The 15,143-nt window shown below is 40.4% G+C and overlaps 1 protein-coding gene across 3 annotated transcripts in view; it reads right to left on the bottom strand.

The window, feature by feature from the left end:
- Window positions 1-15,143, bottom strand: part of tespa1 (thymocyte expressed, positive selection associated 1) — a 100,611-nt gene that overhangs the window by 63,813 nt on the left and 21,655 nt on the right. For all 3 annotated transcript variants that reach the window (XM_043676971.1, XM_043676970.1, XM_043676972.1), the window contains one exon: window positions 14,287-14,329. In XM_043676971.1, coding sequence (XP_043532906.1) covers window positions 14,287-14,329 — 43 coding nt within the window. The remainder of the gene's footprint in view (window positions 1-14,286; window positions 14,330-15,143) is intronic.

Raw genomic sequence — 15,143 nt, 5'->3', positions numbered from 1 at the left:
TACTGACGGAAAGTATTCATTCAGTGTCTCCCCAATCTCTTCAGCCTCCACACGCAACTTCCCACTACTATCCTTGACTGGACCTATTCCTACCCTAGTCATTCTTTTATTCCTGACATACCTATAGAAAGCCTAAGGAAATAGCAGGAGAACTTAATAAGTACTTTGCGTTAGTCTTCACAGTGGAAGACATGAGTAATATCCCAACAATTAAAGGGAGTCAGGGGGCTGAGTTGAGTATGGTTGCCATTACAAAAGAGAAAGTGCTAGAAAAGCTAAAAGGTCTTAAAATTGATAAATCTCCTGGCCCTGATGGGTTACATCCTAGAGTTCTGAGGGAGGTGGCTGAGGAAATAGCGGAGGCGTTGGTTGAGATCTTTTAAAAGTCACTAGAGTCAGGGAAAGTCCCAGATAATTGGAAGATCGCTGTTGTAACCCCCTTGTTCAAAAAAGGATCAAGGCAAAAGATGGAAAATTATAGACCAATTCGATTGTTGGTAAAATTCTAGAATCCATCATTAAGGATGAGGTTTCTAAATTCTTGGAAGAGCATTGTGTGGTAACTACCTCCAAATGCAGTAGAATCCCCAACCAATGGCAATAACATATTTTTATCTAAACTGTATTTTCCTTTTATTATCTTGAATACTTTGATCAGATAATCATTTAACATTCTAAATTTGAGAGAAACAAGTCTAATTTGTCTTCATAACTGCTGAAGTACAAGCAATATTCTCATAAAACTATGTGACCAAATTCAAATGTCAACATATCCTTCTGAAATTGTGGCACCCAGACCTTTGTACTTTAAGTGAGGTTGAACCAGGGTTCGAAGCTCCTTGGATGCTGCCTGAACTGCTGTGCTCTTCCAGCACCACTAATCCAGAATCTGGTTTCCAGCATCTGCAGTCATTGTTTTTACCTCGTGTATGTAAAAGAAGTCTAACTAAGACTCAGGTGGTGTAGGAGTCTGTGTTAAGGGAATCCTGGAAAAAATAAAAGTTGAAAGTGAAAGAAGTTGAAGGTAAAGCCTGATGAACATTAGAGCTGTATTGTTTGATACCATGTAAACTGTAGCTCAAAAGGGGGTTTCTGCATTTGGAGGTAGTTACCACACAATGCTACAATCATTCAGAAAATTGATCGTACATCGGAGGTGGGATAAAAATATAAAAGTTGCCCCCCAAAGGCCACTGTGACCACTGGTTTGATGATACACCATATTGTTGTCCTATTCATATTAATGCTAGTTATTTTTGTTTTAGTTTTAATCTCCTGCGTAGGTTACACACTATTATTTTTCATTCTTGCATGGCTGTTGCTGTCGCTGATTTGCGTTTGCATTTGCAATTGCAACATGCACTGTCAAATATCATTGGGCTGGATTGTATAGGATGGGCCGGAGGCTAAAATTAATGATGATGTTCAACAGCTGCATGAGGAAATAGATTATATAGGATGGGCTGAAGGGCTAAAACTGTTGAAGATACTTGACAGGTGCATGACCTTGAATGAATCCAGTCTAAAGATGGCTGCTTCAGCTTGCTGTTCTTAAGCTGTGTTTTCTGTACTAGCCAGTAGTTTTGCCTTCTGTTGCTGTTTTCCGTGCCTTGCTGTTTGTTACACTGCATAAGAGAGAAAGTTTTGTTCCAAGTCATTGGACTTCACCTTAGACTGGGATTGTAAATGGTGCCAGGAACAACCTAAGTCTGCAGACCAGTGTTGATTGAGGGGTCCCTGATGGGCAGAAGGGTGTAAGGCTTATTGTTTTGTTTTTCTTCCCTTTTCACCTTCTATTATTACTCAATAAATGTTCATATTTAAGTAAATTGTCGAGCCTTCTTTTCACTATATTCAACTGAATCATCGGCAAACTTCGCTAGAATGCCCCCAGTCCCTTCATCCAGATCATTAATATATAATGTGAACAGCTGCGGCCCCAACACTGAACCCTACGGGACACCGCTTGTCACTGGCTGCCATTCCGAAAAAGAACCTTTTATCACAACTCTCTGCCTTCTGTCAGACAGCCAATCCTCAATCCATACCAGTAGCTCACCTCGAACACCATGGGCCCTCACCTTGCTCAGCAGCCTCCGGTGTGGCACCTTATCAAAGGCCTTTTGGAAGTCTAGGTAGACCACATCCACTGGGTTTCCCCGGTCTAACCTACTTGTCACCTCTTCAAAGAACTTCGACAGGTTTGTCAGGCACGACCTCCCCTTACTAAATCCATGTTGACTTTGCTCTTCCAATTGAGAGATCAGTTGTGGAAAAGTGAAATTAATAATTTTTTGTTAAGCAAAGGTATCAAAGAGATAAAGGCGATAAGCATTATAGCAATATATGGCCTTAGGCCACAGGTCAGCCATCACCCCACTGAATGGTGGAAAAGCTCAAGTGGCTGAATGGCCCAATGATAGTGGTTGCAAAAAAATCATTGTCAGGGTGGGATGGATCTTTGAGAATGCTAGTGGCCTTTCCTTGATAGTGGGCCCAGTAGATGAATGCTATAGATGGGATGTTAGCCTTTGTGATTGTCCAGGCCGAGTTCACCACTCTCTGTAACCATCACCGATCTTAAATGGTACAGTTGCCATATCAGGTAGTGATACATCCAGACAGAATGCTCTCGATGGCGCACCTATAAAGGTTGGCAAGGGTATTTGCCATCATGCCAAAATTTCTCAGCTGCCTGAGGAAGAAGAGACGTTGTTGGACCTTTGTAATCACTGCGTCCACATGAAGAGTCCAAGAAAGTTGTTGTGGATGACCATTCCCAGGAGCTTAACACTCTCCACTCGTTCCACTTCTGTGCTGTTAATGTGTGGAGGGGCATGAGTAACATCCAGCCGAAAGTCAGTAATGAGTTCCTTGGCTTTGCTGGCATTGAGACAAGGTTGTTCTCAGTGCACCATGTTTCCAGGTCTTCCACCTCCTGTCTATAGTCAATTTTGTCGCCTTCATCGGTTGTGACAAATGTGAAAATTTCCTTTATCATTGCTGTCAATAGTACTTGCCTTTCTTTTTTTAGATAAAATAACCCTTTCAATGCAATCTTCTAGTCTGAGAATAGGGTATACATCCACCTTTGTGATTGCACTAATTTTTTTATAGTCAACACATAACACAACTAAGTTATCTGGTTCAGGAACCAATACCAAAGGAGAACTCCGATGACTGTAGTTCAACCGATTGATTGATAGCCAATATGTATCAAGTTTTTTTTTGCTACTTTGGGCTGTTTCTTTGGGTTATAGAGTTATAGAGTTTGGTTTATTGTGTCTGAATTACTGACATCAATGTCATGTTCAGTTAATGTGGAACACCCAAGTATATATTTACATTCAAACATCTTTGTATTTTTTGAACAATCTAATTGTATCTTCCTGTTGATCTTTCTCCAGATACCATTTCTCTAATATCTCTGAATTTATTAATCTAATAAACTGGAGGAAGTGAACTTCCTGCTGTTAGAACATAGATCATAGAACATAGCACAGTACAACACTGTACAGGCCATTTGACCTTTGATATTGTGTCAACCTTTTACTCCACTCAAAGATCAAACTGGAGGGCATGTCTTATGGAGAAAAGGTTGAGGGAGCTAAGGCTTTTTTCAGTGGAGTGAAGAAGGGTGAGAGGCGACTAGATCAAGGTGTGCAAGATAATGAGAGGCATTGATAGAATAAATTCCCAGAACAGAAATGGCTATCACAAGGGTCCATAATTTTAAGGTGATTAGAGGGAGGTTTAGGGGAGATGTCAGAGAGTGCATGGAATGCACTGCCAGCAGTGGTAGTAGAGTCAGATACACTCAGGACATTTAAGCGACTCTTGAATAGGTGCATAGATAATAGTAAAATAAAGGGTACATAAGTTAGTTTGATCTTAAAGTAGGATAAAAAGCCGACTCAACATCAAGGGCTGTGCTGTACTGTTCTACGTTCCATGTTTATGTTCTAATTGCAGGAAGCTCACTTGGGAATTATCCATTTCTCCTTTGCTGTCATTCTTTGTTCTATACCCCTTTACTAGACTTTATAACTGACACACCTGTACATTCTCATTACATTCTTTATGACAGTTTCAACATGTTCATTTGACATAATGAAGTCTTTTTCCTATGATCAGTAATATGAATTAGATATGTTATTGGACTAGCTATTTTAATTACTTTCTAGTGATCACTGAATTTTGCTTTTAGAAGCTCACCTTGTAAAGGAAGCAGTACAAAAAAAAACTCCTGCTTTGAGATTTCTGATTGTTGAATGTTTAACTACTCAAATGTGGACACATACTCTAACATTGAAGATTCATTTCTCTGACTTAACAATTTATCTCAAATCAGTTTTTCGAGTTATTTTATGGCCGCTAGCTAATTTAAATGGGCTGCAGACAGTGCATGCATTTTGAAAACCCCCATTGCAAATAGGAGAAAAACTAGTCCTTTGTACCAATCATTTGGCATTCATAACAAGGGGCTTTGAGGATGGTTTTGAGAATCTGGTATTACATCTCCAAAACACTTTGGCAATATTCAGTAAATTTCAATTCAATCCCCAAATAACTGAAAATATCTTGAAAAGTTCTTGATAGGCTGCATTTATGTTAGTGGAGTATGAGTGAAAAACTGTACTAGTTTGTTCCACCGCTACCATAGTTCTGACTGTTTTTAAGGGAATAACTTCTGAAACATCAGTAGTCATATCTATAGTGGAAAGACATAATCATTTCTGACTTTTAATTTATGTATTGATCCCACACAACCCACATGTTCATAACTTAATGGTTGTTCAAAAAACAGTTTGGAATTAGGGATACTGGTTTAATTACATATTGACATTAACCCACATTTGATAAATATGGCATGCGTTACAAAGCTGCTCAACAACTTTATGCAATTTTGACCAATTAAAATATCTATTTTATCAACATCTGAATCTTTCTGATCCCTACATCTTGACATGGGAATTTCATGTGCTTCTCAAAATATCTCTCTGTGATAACTGGTATTATCATTATCTAACATCCATTCTTCCTCTGACGGTCTGTGAGGACGCCATCAGCATTTTCTCACATCATTCCTTTCTTAATGGACTCTTCAAGTTCTCCAGATTTCCTTCAGCTTTTACTTTAGTATGCATTAACTATGCTAATTTATTGAAAATAAAATCTGTTTTTTGTGCTTCAATTAATGGTGTCATACTTCACCTTTGAGGAAAGTTTCAGCTACCTTTTCATTTGTTTGTGGTACTACATCAACTTTCACTGATTTTGATAAATGATCATATAAGGAAAAAATATAGAATCCCTACAGTGTGGATGCAGGCCATTCAGCCCATCAAGTCTCTGAAGGGCAGCCCACCCTGATCACCCCTCTCCCTATCTCTGTAATCCTGCATTTCTCATGGTCAATATACATAGCCTGCACATATCTGGACACTGTGGCTATTTAACATAGTCAATCCACTTAACCTACACATCTTTGGACTAGTAGTAGACAGTAGTACTTAACCAGTACGAGCCAGGAAAAGCAAACAAACTACTCTGTGTTACTGCTATTTACCAACAGGACTCGTGAACAGGATTACCATGACACTAATGCAACTACAGTACAGGAAACATCAGCAAAATAGATCTGCAAAAGATGAAACCCGACAGATCCAACACACCCCAATTCTACAGACTACTCAAGGTTCACAAAACATGAGCACCCCATCGACCTATTTATTTATTACTCCCAGGGACACCTACTTACAGGCTAGCTAAGGAGCTGCAAACAAGACTGGAACACCTAATAGAATACTCCAAACACTCTATTCACTCCTCCCAAGAGTTCCTCAACATCATCAGAAACATCACAGTAGAATAGAATGAAATAGTGATTTCATCTGATGTAACAACACTCTTCACATCTGTAGACATTGCCAAGAATACTATTGCCATATTATTGGACAAAAGAGTTAGAATACCCAATGACACCAGCAGCATCAACAAAAACAACATATTAAAACTATGAGACCTATGCCTCAAAACTCACTTGACATTCAATTGACAAGTGTACAGGCAAATCAATGGCACACCAATGGGGTCACCGATATCAGAAATGACAACAGAAGCAGTAATGCAGTACTTGGAATGGACGACCTTCCCCTCCATCAAACCCAAACTCTGGATTTGGTATGTAGATGACACCTTTATCATCATTAAAAGGACAATCAGGAAGAAACTGATAAGTAATTCAGTGGTTATCTTGCATGTCTCAGTTAAGTCACCTTTCAATCATCTTCTCTCTAATAAAAACAGTTTCAACAGTTTAGTGGGCGACACGGTGGCACAGTTGTTAGCACTGCTGCCTCACAGCGCCAGAGACCCGGGTTCAATTCCCGCCTCAGGCGACGGACTGTGTGGAGTTTGCATATTCTCCACGTGTCTGCGTGGGTTTCCTCCGGGTGCTCCGGTTTCCTCCCACAGTCCAAAGATGTGCAGGTCAGGTGAATTGGCCATGCTAAATTGTCCGTACTGTTAGGTAAAGGGTAAATGTAGGGGTATGGGTGGTTTGTGCTTCGGTGGGTCGGTGTGGACTTGTTGGGCCGGAGGGCCTGTTTCCACACTGTAAAGTAATCTAATCTAAAAAAAAACTCCCTCAACCTTTCCTTATAAGAATTTCCCTCCACAACAGGCAACATCCTAGTAAATCTCCTCTGAACCCTTTCCAAAGCTTCCACATCCTTTTGATAATGCAGTGACCAGAACTGCATGCAATATTCCAAGTGCGGCCACACAAGAGTTTTGTACAGCTGCAGCATGACCTCATGGTTCCGAAACTCGATTCCTCTACTAATAAAAGCTCACACACCATATGCCTTCTTAACAGCCCTATCACTCTGGGTGGCAACTTTGAGGGATCTTTGGACATGGACACCGAAATCTCTTTGCTCATCTGCACTACCAAGAGTCTTGCCATTCGCCCAGTACTCTGTATTTCTGTTACTCCTTCCAAAGTGAATCACCTCACACGTTTCTGCATTAAACTCTATTTGCCACCTTTCAGCCCAGCTCTGCAGCTTATCTATGTCCCTCTGTAACCTACAACATCCTTCGGCATAATCCACAATTCCACTGATCTGAGTGTCATCTGCAAATTTACTAAACCATCCCTTATGCCCTCATCCAGGTCGTTCATAAAAATGACAAACAGCAGTGAACCCAAGACAGATCCTTTGGTGTTTTGGTTTTAGTTCTCAGAGGAGGGGGTCAACCTCCGCTTTGTAACAGTGACCATAACTCCATAAGATTTCAATTAGTCATGGAAAAGGACAACAGTAACCCTCATGAGGGTACTGAATTGGGCAAGGGCCAATTTCATTCAAATTAGACAAAACTCTATAATGGGCTCTTGCCCAAAATGTCGATTCTCCTGCTCCTTGGATGCTGTCTGACTGGCTGTGCTTTTTCAGCATTTTACTCTCGACTCTAATCTCCAGCATCTGCAGTCCTCACTTTCTCCTAGCACCTGTGTAATTTGGATTGAAAGCAGTTACTTGAGGGCAAATATATGTGTGGTATGTGGGAGGCTTTTAAGTATCAGTTGATTAAAGTGCAGGGCAAGCATGCCCCTGCAAAACTGAAGGATAGGAATGGTAGGATTCAGGAACCATGTAAGACAAGGGAAATCGTAAGCTTAGTCAAAAGGAAAAAGGAAGCATATGATAAATCAAGACAGCTTCAAGTTGACCAAGTCCTTGAGGAATATCGAGAAATAAGGAAGGATCTTAAACACAGTATTAGAAAGGTGTCATGAATTTTTTTTACTGAAGTGGATCAAGGAGAATCCTAAGACTTTTTATGCATATATTAGAAGAAAGAGGTAGCAGGGGAAAGAGTAGGCTCAATCAAGGGCAAAGGATGGAAGTTATGAAAGGAACCACAGAAAGTGGGAGAGATCCTTAATGAGTAATTTGTATCGGTGTTCACCGAAGAGAAGGACATCACTGAAGACGAGGTCAGGGATGAATATGTGAATATTCTAGAGAATGTAAAAGTTAAAAATCACACAACACCAGGTTATAATCCAAGAGGTCAAATCAGTCCAACACTGGCATTTCCAAATCTAAAGAATGTCAGCATATTGAAGGAGGAAGTTTTGAGTATCTTAAATTGCATTAAGGTAGACAAGCCCTCAGGGCCAGATGCTGGCAGTGTGTTCCATACCCCTACAATCCTCTGAGTAAAGAAACTACCTCTGACATCTGTCCAATATTTATCACCCCTCAATTTAAAGCTATGTCCCCTCGTGCTAACCATTACCATTTGAGTAAAGAGGCTGTCACTGTCCACCTTATCTAACCCTCTGATTATCTTATATGTCTCAATTAAGTCAGCTTCTAATCTTGTTCTCTCTAATAAAAATAGCATCAAGTCCCTCAGCCCTTCCTTGACAGACCTTCCCTCCATACAAGGCAACATCCTAGTAAATCTCCTCTGAACCCTTACCAAGGCTTCCACATCCTTCCTATAATGCAGTGACCAGAACTGTATGCAATACAGTGCTCCAAGTGCAGCAGCACCAGAGTTTTGCACAGCTTCAGCACGACCTCATGGTTCTGAAACTCAGTCCCTCTACTAATAAAAGCTAACACATTGTATGGCTTATTAACAGCTCAGTGGTTAGCACTGCTATCACACAGTGCCAGGGACCCAGGTTCAATTCTGGCCCTGGGTAACAGTCTGTGTAGAGTTTGTGCATTCTCCCTATGTCTGCATGGGTTTCCTCAGGAAGAATCATATCACACTTTTCTGCATTAAGCTCCATTTCCCAGCTCTGCAGCTTATCTATGTCCCTCTGTAATCTACAACATAATTCAGCATTATCCACAATTCTACTGACCTTAGCATCATCTATAAATTTGCTAACCCATCCTTTTTTGCCCTCATCCAGGTTGTGAGTAAAGTGTTGGGAAAAGTTAAAAGTTATAAGAGATTTCTAATCATCTAGAAAGGAATAACTTGATTAGAGATAGTCAACACAGTTTTGTGAAGCGTAGGTCGTGCCTCACAAACTTTGAGTTCTTTGAGAAGGTGACCAAACAGGTGGAAGGGGGTACAACGGTTGATGTGGTGTATATGGATTTCAGTAAGGCATTTACTCATCCAGGTCATTTATAAAAATGACAAACAGCAGTAGACCCAAAACAGATTTTTGTACCACTAGTAACTGAATTCCAGGATGAACATTTTCCGTCAACCTCTGTCTTCTTTCAGCTAACCAATTTGCCTGATTCAAACTGCTAAATCACCCTCAATCCCATGCCTCCGATTTCTGCAATAGCCTACCATGGAGAACCATATCAAATGCTTTACTGAATATTCCTGAAGAAGGGCTCATGCCCGAAATGTCGATTCTTCTGCTCCTTGGATGCTGCCTGACCTGCTGCGCTTTTCCAGCAACACATTTTCAGCAGTGAAAGATTTGAGCAAGGTGGAATTTTTAAAATGTACCGAGGAAAGCTACTCATGCCAGTGTGCAGATAGACCTACAAGAGATGGGGCAATGGGAGGTCTAATCCCAGAAAATGAAGCCGGTCAAGTGGCTGCACTTTCAATGGGTAAGCATTTTCAGGACAGAGACCTATACGTTTCAAAGCCATTATGGTAAGGGATAAGGATAGTGCAGAGGTGAAGTACAATATCAATTTCAATATCATTAGCTAGGACCTGGCAACACAGTTACTTGCAGGTAAGTCTGAATTTGGAAAGTGGGAATCTTTTAAAAGTAGTTGTTGGGATTGGAGCATGGTTGGCCAGGTGCGTTTCATTGAGTATACAATCTTGTTTGGGCTGTTAATCTGGGCCAATCAGGGAGACCTCACTGATAGATATAAAACAGGCGAAACAGGTCCAGGCAGCGGGCCGTGGAGGGGGTCGTTAAGGCCCGGGTGTCCTTGGAGAAGGAGCACGCGGTGTCAACCAACACCCTGGAGTTGTTCAGGGAGAGGTGGGCGCCGCAGGGAGTGGAGTGCATTATTTCTCCCTCCAACTCTATTTTGATTTAGTCCCTACCCTCCCCTTCACTGTTTTGATCACACAGCGCTGCCCTTTGATGTGAAGGGCAGTGTTTGTCACTGGCCACCCGGGTGTTTTCCTATCTTCCTGGTGGTGGAAATTGAATAAAGATTCATGCACTTTGTGTCTTTCACTGTGTCTCACACGTATACACACACACCATGGGTGCTTAAAAAAAAAACAGGCGATTGCTGGAGCTAAGCAAGCTGGGGAGGGCTAGTCAGTATGCAGGGTGACCAGTAACTGGAATGCCAATAGCTGGCTCGTAGGAAAGCGACCGGAGGTAGTCTGGTCAGTACACGGGATGACTGAGAGCTGGCTACTCGATGATCAGTTCTGGAGGAAAATGGGCCTGGGGAGGGTCAGTTAGTATGTAGGGTGGCCAGAGACAGGAAGGCCAATGACTGTCCTGCAGGAAAGCTAGCCTGGATGATCTGATTAGTATGTGGTGTGGACAGGTGTTCGATGTCTTTTTTTTAAAGCTATATTGAGTCTGTGTTCTATGCACTGTTTCTCTTTTGATTGCACTGTCTTACCTGTGTTTGTTACTGTTATTTTTGTAATGAATGGAAGTGGGATTTGAGGTTTGTCCTCATCTCCCTGAAAACTGGTTGAACTGTGGGTTTTGGGGTTTGGCTTTGCTGCCCTTTCCCCTGAATATAGTGGGTTTTTTTGTGAACTGCTGATTTCTGTTTATTGTTAACTGTATTTTATACTGTTTAATAAAAAAAGAAACAGGAGATTCAAAGAGTCTTCTCACTGTATGGAATAGCTCTGAGATGGTTCGTCAGAGTCCCTGTACTATGCACATGCAAATAAAGGGAGATGCGGTGACAGGATACTGGCCTCTGTAGTTTAGTGTGAATTCAGGGCCAGATGTTCATCTAAGGGTGAAGGGCAAGGGGACCCTGTATGTCTAGAGATAGTGAGAGTTTTATTAAGGAAGAAGGAAGTATATATCAGAATAACATATTAAAAATCAGGGGAAGGCCTTCAAAATTATGGAGAGTGTGGGTAATTGCTTGACAGATAGGATGGAGGAAAATCCCAAGACTTCATGTAAGTATATTAAGAGAAGGGGCATTACCAAGAGACTGGGAACTATTTAGAGAGTGGTAAGGGCATGGAATGTCCTACCTGCTAAGGTAGTCAACTCTGCCACATTAGGAAGATTTAAACAATCCTTAGGTAAGCACATGGATGATTTTGGAATAGTGTAGGGGGACGAGCCGAGAATAGCTCACAGGTCATCAAGGGCCGAAGGGCCTGTTCTGCGCTGTATTGTTCTATGTTCTATTAGAGACTAAAAGAGCAAACTATACAGGGAGCATGGGTGTGGTCAAAATTGAATATTTTTCTTTTTGTAAGCATTGCGGCTGAAGATTTCAGTTAGGCTGGTGAGCTTCTAGAACATGTTAAGATTAATAAAGAGGAGATATTAGATGCTCTTGCAGGCATAAAGGTGCATAAATCTCCAGTGCTTGTAGAGGTGTATCCGAGGCTAAGTTTGGAGGCAAAGGAGGAGATTGCAGGGCCTGTGAAGGAGACACTTAAAATACTTCTTTAAAGTTAATTTATTTTTATTTAATAATGCTTTTTATCATTTATATAAGTGATTTGGATGTGAATATAAGAGGCATGCTCAGTAAGTTTACAGGTGACACCAAAATAGGTGGTGTAATGGAGAATGAAGAAGATTATTTCAGAGTACAATGGGACTTTGATCAGATGGGCCAATAGACTCAGGAATTGCAGATAGGGTTTAATTTAGATAAATAGAAGGTGTTGCACTTTGGTTAGACAAACCAGGGCAGGACTCGTAGGTCACTGGGAGTGTTGCAAATGAAAAGACTGAGGAGTGCAGGTGCATAGTCCCTTGAAAGTGGAGTCACAAGGTGGTGAAAAAGATATTTGGCACTCTTGTCTTCATTGATCAGAACAAAAATCTTTTCCCCCTGACAGACATACCTAAGATCAGAGGATAAAATTTAAAGCTGAGGAAAGTGATTTACAGGACATCTGAGGAAAGGTTTTTTCACCCGGACAGTGGTAGAGTAATGCAACATGCTGTCAAGAGGATGGTGGAGGAGGGAGCTGTACTCTTAATATTTAAGAAATATCTGGAAGAGCACTTAAAATGCTAGAGTATTGTAGGCAATTGACCAAATGTAAGTAAATGGGATTAGTGTATTTAATGTTTGCTGGTCAACAAAGAGATGGAGGCTAAAGGGCTTGTTTCTATGTTGTATGTCTCAATAAGACTATGGCACATTTTCAGGCGATCCAGGGAGCAGGGAAATTGCCCTTCATAAGACTTAGCTTCATGCATTACTCCCATGGAATAAATGTGCTGAGACTTCTGGGGGGTTCCAATGAGCATTTTGGGTTATCCACCAGAAGTCAGACATAGCAAGTCAGCTGGGGACTATGTTTGCAAGCAGGTGGACTTCCAAAACTATTATTAGAATGGCATCATGGTCAGCATGGACATGATGGGCCAAAGGGCATGTTTTCTGTTCTATGTTGTGAGATGCAGACTGAAATCTGATATTAGAGAATGACTGGTTCCTAAAATGTTCTGTTTGTTTGTGAAATAACTTCAATATCCCACCACCAAGTCATGCTTTATTTATACATGCATATCCATGACAGTTAGCTTAGAGCTCGCTCTGAGGGTGAGTAGAATACCTGACACTTCTGTTTATATCTGCCAGCCAGGACTCACCTATTGGACAAGCTTAACAGGCCCAATCAGAGAACTCATATTTTATGAAATCCATCTGGCTATCCTAAACACTACAGTTTGTCAATCATTATTTTTAAATTCAAAAATCATGCTTTTTGCAGATGTTATTAAAAAGACATTAAGAAGCATCATAAGACCTGGGCTTGCTCGATCTTACATTATTTATTAACTTACTATTTTCTACAAATAAGTGGATTTCTCAGGAATTAAATAAATAATAGATAAATAAACTAAATTATCAGACAATGTTGAGTTCAGACCATTACTCTGGGCTCAAAATTCCCATTTATCACTGATAGAGCTGAGTGGGAATTGCATCCACGAAGCCTTTCCAACTTGTCTCAACAGCAAGTTACTTTATCTTTCAATCATCATTTCCATGTTTTACATCTGCAATACATTGCAAATTCAGCCTGTTTAACAATAATAAAGAAGTTTCTGCTTCTGAAGTAATCAAAAATAACATCACCAGCACTTTGAGAGTTTTGAGTGAAATAATGTAGTCCCATGTGGATTTGTAAAATTCTAATCACAATTGAGAAACATGATTAAACCTTTTGATGAAGGAAACCAGTGAAACTTGATGAAGGGAATGCATTGATTTTTATACTGGATTTTAGCAATGAAGATTGTTTTAGAAAAGTAAGGCTTGGAATAGAAGGATTAATGACAACCTAATTTTTTTTTTAAAGTTGACTTTAGAATAGAAAACAACAAGATGTGGTATTGTTCAGCTTGGAGGAAAGTACACATTGGTATCTCCAATGTTCTGTATTAGCACTGCTATTTTCTTCTATTTATAAATAACTTGACTTTTGGAATATAGAAGAAATGTGCAATTTTTTACAATGATACCAAACTTGGAGCTGTGGCAAACAAGAAGTATGTTGCAAATTCATTGTAACAAGACATAGGCCAGCAGAATGTTCATGCAAGAGGTCTTGGATCTAAAATAAGAAGTTTGAGGTGATGTATTTTGGCAGAATGTTCGGGGGAGGCAACTAAACCTAATGACACAGTTCAATAAGAGTGATCTTGGACTTCAGTGGTATTAATCTTTGAAAGTGATAGGCTGGTCTCCCTGCTATAGGACTGATGTTGTGAAATTTGAAGGGTTCAGAAAAGATAAGCAAGGATGTTGGCAGGGCTGGAAGGTTTGAACCATAGGGAGAGGCTATTTTCCTTGGAGCATCAGAGGCTGAGGTGTGACCTTTATAGAGGTTTATAAAATCATGAGGGTCATGGACAGCAGTTTTGTGTTTACTTCCAATCAACATACTTTAGGAAGAATGTGAAAGTCCTTTACAGAATTCAAAGAAGATTTAAGAAGAATAGTTCCACGAATGAGAAAATTTATTACAAGATTCAAAGTTTGTGCGAAGATTTGTAGCTCGGGTGCTCGTTGTTGTGGTTCTGTTCGCCGAGCTGGAAGTTTTTGTTGCAAACGTTTCAGAATTCAGACAACATCTTACCCACAATCTTCCAGCCAACTTTTTATTTTGTCAACAGAATCTCCTGTGGAAACAAACAAGAAATACATAACAATCAGAGAGAGATAGTGAGAACACAGTGCAACAAAAACTCACTCACTCCCATTCCTGATGGTTCAATCTGGCCCAGCTATGCAAATCTAAACATCACTACCTGACTGAATGAAGTGCGAGGCAACTGACCTGATGATGAGAGAAGGAATATAGGATCCTGACAATAAAGCAAAAGCAATTGGTTTTGGATGAAAGTGTTACTCTCATAGTGATGAGTGAAAAAACAAAATTCCTGGAAATGTATTACAAGAGGAAATGAGGGCAAGATGCATGCAGTGGAAAGAATCTCTGGCAGAATGATTCACCTGGCTGTTGTGGTCTAGACCAGGCCTCCTCAAAATATATATAGCTTTTTCTTATTTTAAAAGTAAATGTGAGGTATTGTATTCCAGAAGCAATTCACACTGTAATTAAAATTAGAATCCCTGCAGTGTGGAAACAGGCCCTTTGGCCCAACAAGTCCATACTGACTAAGTAGCGGGGGGGAGGGGACAAGCTGGATGTTTAAAAAGGAAACAGGGAAAGTTAGAACAAGAGAAGTCAAGAAAGACAACTGTATCAATGAGGCAGAAAACTCGGAAAGGCATCATGCTGTAAGGTTGAGTGAAATAAGGGTTGATGGGAAGGGTGAGAGCAGTAACAAATTAAAAATACTATACATGAATGCATGAAGCATTAAACATAAGATGGATGAGCTTGAGGCTCTTTTGGAAATTGGCAGATACGATATTGTGGGGATAACTGAGACATGGCTTCAAGTGGACAGGGCCTGGGAAATAAATATT

The sequence above is a fragment of the Chiloscyllium plagiosum genome, chromosome 35 (assembly GCF_004010195.1).
Source record: "Chiloscyllium plagiosum isolate BGI_BamShark_2017 chromosome 35, ASM401019v2, whole genome shotgun sequence".
Classification (NCBI taxonomy): domain Eukaryota; kingdom Metazoa; phylum Chordata; class Chondrichthyes; order Orectolobiformes; family Hemiscylliidae; genus Chiloscyllium; species Chiloscyllium plagiosum.
Note: the sequence above shows the minus strand (reverse complement) of the source record. Positions and strands in the feature narration are given on the sequence as shown.